Source organism: Trypanosoma conorhini (genome assembly GCF_003719485.1).
Source record: "Trypanosoma conorhini strain 025E chromosome Unknown Tco_14.4_contig_00779, whole genome shotgun sequence".
NCBI lineage: Eukaryota > Euglenozoa > Kinetoplastea > Trypanosomatida > Trypanosomatidae > Trypanosoma > Trypanosoma conorhini.
In genome coordinates this window covers 1-6,982 of record NW_021704869.1, presented here as the reverse complement: position 1 = coordinate 6,982, position 6,982 = coordinate 1, and the positions used below count along the sequence as shown (strand labels likewise).

Sequence of the window (6,982 nt, the reverse complement as noted above, 5' to 3'; positions counted from 1 at the left end):
TGAACGCAACCTGCACCCATGAATTGATCACTCTGTTGTTGTTGTTGTTGTTGTTGTTGTTGCTGGTGGTTTTGATTTGACTGGATCAGGTGTACATATCTCTGAGGGTGTCACGTGCGGGTAGTTAAGACTCGTGGATGACGCTTATGGGTCGCCACCGCCTCTTCTATTGTATTTTGTTATACTGTGCGTGCAGTTTTGCTAGGTATCTGCTCTACAGTGAAGTCTGTACTTTTTATTTTGTGGCCGGGCACTCTTTGATAGGTTGTCTGTTTCTTGCAGTGGCTTATTATTGTGGCTGCCTTGAGCTCCTTTCTCATTTGCCGACACACTGGGCCACGACTCCCCATGTCCGCCTCCCTGTCGGGCGAGTGGGTTCTGTGCCGCCCTCTGGGCACTGCCGTCTCGTTGGAGAGCATTGACCCCCGTGTTTTTTTTTTCACCACTATTTTTTTTCCCGCCTGAGTGTTACTTTTCTGTCGTCGGGGTGCCCCCCTCCGCTGCGGAGGCGCGCGCGTGGGACGCAGCGGTTGGGGAAGGAAGAGGAATGAAGGGGCTTGAGGAGTGGCTCGCGTCCTCGTCGTCGGCGTCGGAGGCCTCAAGCAACGCAGGCGCCGCTGCGGTTCCGCGAGCGCAGGGCGGTCACGGCGGGGATGTGGCAGGCGTCACAGACGCCCGCGCACGCCAGGCGGAGATGCGAGAGCGCATGCGGAACCTGCTGGGGGAGAGCGTCGTGAAGGCCGTCGTGGCGGAAACGAGTGCCGCGGGGGAGCTCTCGGCGCCGCAGTCGATCCAGACCGCCGAGAAAAATCCCGTAGAGGAGGGGGGGAGCCGCGCGGAAAGCGGTTGGGGTGGCGACAGGCAGCAGAACAGCAGCGGGAAAAACAGCGGAGGTGGGACCAACGGCCGTACTCCCCCGTTTCCGCCGGAGTATCGCCGCGTCGAGGTGATGGTCGTTGACCGTGGAACCCAAACGACATCCACCGTCGGTTGTCAAACCGACCCCGTGGAGGACTACGCACCCCGCATTGGGTACCCACTGGTTTCTCACTGCACTTGCAGCTGCCGAAGTCGGTGCCCTTGTGAGAGGATGTTGCGTGAGGAGAGCGTGGGGGAGGAGACGCCTCTTCGCTTCAAGGAACAATTAGATCTGATAAGGGACTCCATAGACATGCTGATTGCACGATATAATCTGCCACCACCTCCGTTGCCCCGTGCACAGTGAGGCGCACTCATCTCTCATCACTTTTACGTTTCTTTGGTTTGCCCTCTCGCACCGGCTTCCTCACTCCCATTTAGGTGAGAATGTGCGTAATGTGTGTAATTGCTCCGTCGCCTTTGCCTTGTGTTGACTTGCAGCGTTTCCTGCATCTGCCGCTGCCATTGTTGCTTCCCAGTGCGTTGACAATCAACAGCAGTGCCTGTGCCAAAGTCTCGCATTTTCTTTTTTATTTAATTGTATGCATATATGCTTACCTTTGATGTGTTTGCCCCCTTAGCAAGTACGCGTAGCGGATGGAAGACTTTTACAACAACCCGTTCCGCTGTGACCCGGAAATGGATGAGGTGTGCTACGCTAGTGTGCAATTTCTCTCCTCGGAGACGTCGCCGGTGGAGACGGAGCGTTTCAGGGACAACGATTTTCTTAGTGTGTCCTCGGCTCTCCGTTTCCAGACGCAGCTGAGTGAGGCGCTGCGAGCCAATAGCACGCTTCGAAACACCTACGAGGCCCACATTGCGACGCAGCGAAGGGAGATTGACCGCCTTGGCGAGGAAAACAACGAGCTTCAGAAGAAGTTGACGCGGATGGAGTCGCAGCTGCGGTCTCTTTCTTTGGAGAAGGACTGCTCGGCAATGGCGTACAAGCGGGAGAGTGAGAAGAACGTGTTGTTAGAGGAGAAAGTCACAGCTCTAGAGGAGGAACTGAACTCGCTGGAGCGACGCACGCGGGATCTGAGGGCCGCGTACTGCAGATCCCCTCAGCACTCGGATGGACATGGCACGCCTCTCTCCCAGCTCCGCTCCCACGGTCTGCAGCAATCACAGTACAGTCATCGGCAGGAGCAACGCACGCCGCCGTCGCGTAGGAGTGAGAGCGCTCTGTACTCACCGTGTGTCAGACGCTTGGTCTCGGAGCGGAGCACGCGACCTGGGGAGGCAGAAGACTGGTGGGCCGCTGAAAGTGCGGCGCCGTCTAGGCGACCGGAGACGGTTAATAACGTGAAAACAGGAGTGGCGAGGAGTGCCGTAAATACCCCCGCAAAGGCCACTTCCTACCCCACCCCAATGAGCGATGAAGAGCGGTATGCGGCTGTGAAGGAGTTAGAGAAGCGTTTGCTGCGAGAACTCCAGGCGAAGGAGGAGATAGAAGAAAAGTTGCAGAAGATAGAGGCCACAAGGATTCGCTCTGGTGCCGAAAGGGCGAAGAAGATTACATTGGAGAGAGATTTGATTGCCGCCCAACGAGCTGTAGGGGAAATCCGAACGAGGCTTAGGACGCTTGCCGCACTGGTGCGATAAATCGAGTTGCCTACTAACACGTTTTGTTATTGCCCTACCGCGCGCCGTGACGACCCCTGCAGAAGCACAAGTAAAAAAGAAAGCAGGACATTTTTTCTGCCTCCCTCACACAAATGAAATCACCAACTTTGCCTCCATCATGCCACGTTGCATGTCCGACATAAGTACAGCCTTGTGCATCTACGGAAATAAGGAGGGGGGGGAGAATGTATGTATATATATATATTTTTTCTGATTATGCGTGGTGGTGGTCTGTGTGTCGATAGTTGGGGGGACGATTGCGTAGAAGTTATTGTTGTTGTTTTACGTTTAGAGCTGTGCATCGCGCGGTAAGGCGCACCGGAGTTGGGGTTGCCGCTGAGACGATCACACGGCACCCGTGGTTGCTATTTCAGGGACATTTTTTCCCCTACCTTCTCCTTTCGCGCCGACCTGCTTCTGGTGCCTGCTGAAGCCGCGCCCCGCTGTTCCGTCAAGAGAGAGATTGAGAAGGGTTCATTCAGGAAATAGCAGCTGCCTCCGTTGTTCTTGACGGAATAATATTTTACTCTTCGCTCGAGGGAGGCAGTGAGGCTGCTCGTGGAGGGCTAATGCACCGTCTTCTTCGAAGCAGGGAGCATATGTATCGGAGGGGAAGTGGGAGGCATAGAGGTCCTGCGAGCATGCGTGGAATTTGCCTCTTCTGCGTCTACTGCTGCAGGAGAGAAGTAAAACATAAAACAAAAAAAAGTAGTTATATCTCGTCGTTGTTTGATTTTCTTTTTCTATGCGTAATTTTTTCCCCCTCTTACGCCGCGACGATGGCTACTGATGTTTTTTTTCTGGGTGTGTTTCTGACGCTTTGTTGTGTTTGTGTTTTCTTTACTTGCTGCCGATTTCATGCCTTCCTCCGAGGCGTGTGCGGGATGACGGCGGTTGAGGTGCTCTCCAGGCGCCCTGCACTGCGGGGTGAGGCATGCCCCGTCACCGCACCTCCCGCGGAACTGAGGGAAAGGGGCATCTACTCGCTGCATCTGGACAGGAGGAGAAAGCGACTGAAAGAAAAAGAACATACACTTGTGTGTGTGTGTGTGTGTGTATGCCTTTGTGGTTCTTCGGTGCGGGATCCCCCTTCAGTGAAGGATCTTCTGCAAGTGATTTGTGCCAGCTCCGCGGCGCGTATTCTCCTTGCCCTGCTCATGCTGCTGTGTCGTGCTCTGTCACCTCTGCGACCGGCTTGTTTTCTACGGTTGCGTCGAGAGGCAAGTGAAAGAGGCGCAAGGACGCAGAGGACAAAGTAATACACACATACATATATATAGTAATAGTGCTAGTACTAGTACTACAAGAACGTGGCCCTGGCGAAGAGCATGTAGATATGAACCTTTCCGTCACCTACAGCCTACGCGATGAACTAGTGGCTGCCCTTCTGTTGGCTTTTGACTTCATTCGAGGTCTTCTGCAAACGGGGATTTGCACTAGAAAAGTAAATGAATTCCTTAAAAATAGATCCGCACGTGTTGCACTCCGATGTCTGCCGATTATTTTTTCCATTTTCGTCCTTCTTGTCACGACGCTGCGAACGGGAGCCTTAACTGGCAGGGGACGACAACAGCCTCACGTCAGTCGTTCACCTGAGACGAGAACAAACTCCGCACCTAACACTCTTGACGCGAAGAAGCGCAGTAGCAGCAGCAGCAGCGCGAATTGCTGTATGAACTGCCCCGACATGTGGAGGCTCAGTGAGGCTTGGCGGAAAGAAGAAGCATACTTTGCTCCCACAACTCAAGCGGTGGAGGATGACTTTGATTCAGAGAGACACCTGCAGATGTGTATCGACGGCTTCTGCTCCTCACAAGCACCACAACCGCCGAGTCCTGGGGCTCATTGCTCATAGTGTGAGGAGAAAGCCAATATATATATATATATGGTGTGTGTGAGAGAGAGGGAGAGAGTTAAAATGTAAGATGCCTGTATTTACGCGTATTGGGTTAATTGCATCTTGGTACTACAAACAGGCTTGGCTATGTTTCTCCTCTGGGAAAAGTTATTTTCTTCTTCTTCTGCACCCTCGTAGGCAGTCAAGAGAGAATAGAAAAAGGGACTTGAATAGAATTGTATGAACACAGCCGTTCCGCCCCTCTGCGATGGGGTTTCATTTACCCTTTGCGATGATGACGTGTATGCCTTCGGGGGCGCAGTGCCGGAAATCATTTGGCGTTTGCATCTAGTGACGCGCACTTGGTACGAGACACCGTGCACGGGCGTTGTACCTGACCCGCGTAAGGGTCATGCAGCGGTGAGTTTTGCCGGCAACTTGCTTATATGCGGTGGGGAGCCGCTGCAGCCATCGTCGTTGCAGCCGCCGAGGCTGATGCCATACTACGAGTTGTCATTGGACACCCTTAATTGGACGCTTATCGATACATTTGGTGCCGTCCCGCTGAATCGCTCGCATCACTCCTGTAGCATTGTGGGCGAGAGCATGATTCTGCTCGGCGGCAAACCTGTCCTGCCTACTGACGACGGTGCGGTGACAAACGAACGCATGAGCGGGTTTGTCCGGGCGGGTTTCTATGACGTGCACATTCTAGATATCGTCTCTCGAGCCTGGCGGTCGGTGGTTGCGGTTGGCCCGGCGCCACAGCTTTGGGGCCACTCCGCCGCGGTTTATGCCCAAAAGTATATTCTTTTCTTTGGCGGCGTGGATGTGGCGACAAACGACACAACAGCCATCAGTGGCTACGGCAACCCGCATCACCGGCACGACCCACCAGTGGCGAAGGTCTCAGACAAACTCTACCTGTTAGACGTGGAGCAAATGGTGACGCGTGTTATCTCCCCCGCAGTGCATTATTCAACCTTGCCGCGCGCCTTTCATGCTGCCCACGTGAACGGCTCCAAGATGTATGTTCTCGGCGGGCTGAATATCGACAAAAATGGCAAGGTGGCTGTTTTAGATGACTTGTGGGTGTACGATGTCATTGAGGGCAAGTGGAATGTGCTGGAGGTTCCCATGCAGCTTCCCGCGGCGGTGCGGAGGTTGTCCTTTGTGTACGACTCACAGATTGTTGTTGTGCCGAGCACAACCTCCATGTGGTACCTGGACGTGCACGAGAAGTCTGTGGTGAAGGCGTGGAAGGAGGTCCCCACATCACACGTGACGGTTGCCGCGCTTCCGGCGACAAGCGAGGCCGAGGAATACAACGAGTTTTTCAACCCGAGACGCAGTTCGGTGTGCGACGACGCCCCGCATGCGGAGGAGATGGCGGCGGCGCAGTCCGTACTGCCGCCGGCGACGCCCAAGACACCTCCCATGATGCCCACGGCTCGAATGGACATGCTCATGGATGAGATTCATCAGCTGCGGGAGCTGATTCTCGCACACCACAGCCCCCAACCGCCTGCGCCACAACAACAAAAGTCCGAGGAGAATCCGCCACCCGCGACAGCCAAAGATTGTTTCTCTCCTTCGAGGGAGAAGAGCGGATCAGCAAAAACAAGGGAGAGGCGCATAAGGGAGAAAGAGAGGCTGAAGGAGCTGGCGCGGCAGAAAGAGCAGATACTGCAGTTAACGCAACGTCTTGAAAAGTTATTGGCGCTGCAAAGGGCGAGCAAGCAAGAGGAACCCCCGCTGCCCCTTGCGATGGAGCAGCAACCGCCTCGGCAGGCGCCAAGTGAGGCACTGAAGGACCCCCCCATTCGTGAGGTCGCGGAGTGCAGTGAGCGTGATGTCTCCATGCCATCGTCTCAGCCCTCGCAGGGCGATGCCTCGCGGCCGCCACAAGGCAACGGTGTGGATACGAATGCAACGGCATCTCGCAGCAGCCATGACGCCACCTCGGGACGATGGACGGAGCTTATCGGCATTCTAAAAAACTCACCGTCGTCGTCTCCATCGAAGGCGTTCCAGGCGAGTGTTGTTATACTTTAAAAGGGAACACACACGCACCAGAAGCCAAAATAAAACAACACGCCACCACTCTTCTAAGTAATGTCCTGTTTTCGTTGTTCCTTTGGTCTTTGCGTTTTTTGTTGTTGTTTTTTTTATTCGGCCATAGTTTTACATGTGTATAAAAAGTTTTTCTCATTGGGCCCTTGTTTTATTTTTTGTTATTTAGTTATTTATTTGACTGCGTGCGAGTTGTCCTCCGACAAGCATTTTTTTTCTTTCGTTTTTGGTGGGTGTAGTGTGTGCAGTGCCGCTCGCGTTCTTGCCAAAGGTGCAGATGCAGGGAGGGGGCACTGCAGGATGAGTGGGCCGCACGCCGTCGCGGCCGGAGGAGGTGTGGCCGGCAAGCGGAGTAGCGGGCGGGAAAGCGGCGTCTAGGTGCGTCTGCGTGCCGACGGCGACCGAGGCTCCAAAATGAATAAATAAATAAACACAAAGAAACAAGAGCTTGTGGGCATGGCTTCCTAATCATCTCGCCTTTTTCTTCTTCCCTTTTTTATTTTAATTTTTTTTTTGCTTCGGCTTCCCCGC

At 54.1% G+C, this 6,982-nt stretch overlaps 4 protein-coding genes across 4 annotated transcripts, besides 4 other annotated features; all 4 read left to right on the top strand.

Annotated features, from left to right (window-relative positions):
- Positions 1 to 33: 33 nt before the first annotated feature.
- Positions 34 to 62: a microsatellite.
- A 485-nt stretch (positions 63 to 547) lies between these two features.
- Tco025E_08432 (uncharacterized protein) lies at positions 548 to 1,225 on the top strand (the record flags this gene model as incomplete). Its single annotated transcript, XM_029375281.1, has 1 exon — positions 548 to 1,225. One exon carries the CDS (start codon positions 548 to 550, stop codon positions 1,223 to 1,225), a length of 678 nt encoding a protein of 225 aa, XP_029224614.1.
- Positions 1,226 to 1,515: 290 nt separating this feature from the next.
- Positions 1,516 to 2,520, top strand: Tco025E_08431 (uncharacterized protein; the record flags this gene model as incomplete). The annotated part of the gene is made up of 1 exon (XM_029375280.1): positions 1,516 to 2,520. One exon carries the CDS (start codon positions 1,516 to 1,518, stop codon positions 2,518 to 2,520), a length of 1,005 nt encoding a protein of 334 aa, XP_029224613.1.
- Positions 2,521 to 3,577: 1,057 nt separating this feature from the next.
- Positions 3,578 to 3,609: a microsatellite.
- Positions 3,610 to 3,877: 268 nt separating this feature from the next.
- Tco025E_08430 (uncharacterized protein) lies at positions 3,878 to 4,396 on the top strand (the record flags this gene model as incomplete). Its single annotated transcript, XM_029375279.1, has 1 exon — positions 3,878 to 4,396. One exon carries the CDS (start codon positions 3,878 to 3,880, stop codon positions 4,394 to 4,396), a length of 519 nt encoding a protein of 172 aa, XP_029224612.1.
- Positions 4,397 to 4,618: 222 nt separating this feature from the next.
- Positions 4,619 to 6,433, top strand: Tco025E_08429 (uncharacterized protein; the record flags this gene model as incomplete). The annotated part of the gene is made up of 1 exon (XM_029375278.1): positions 4,619 to 6,433. The coding sequence occupies one exon, from the start codon at positions 4,619 to 4,621 to the stop codon at positions 6,431 to 6,433; it is 1,815 nt and encodes a 604-aa protein (XP_029224611.1).
- A 168-nt stretch (positions 6,434 to 6,601) lies between these two features.
- Positions 6,602 to 6,630: a microsatellite.
- A 298-nt stretch (positions 6,631 to 6,928) lies between these two features.
- Positions 6,929 to 6,970: a sequence feature (A-rich).
- Positions 6,971 to 6,982: the final 12 nt, after the last annotated feature.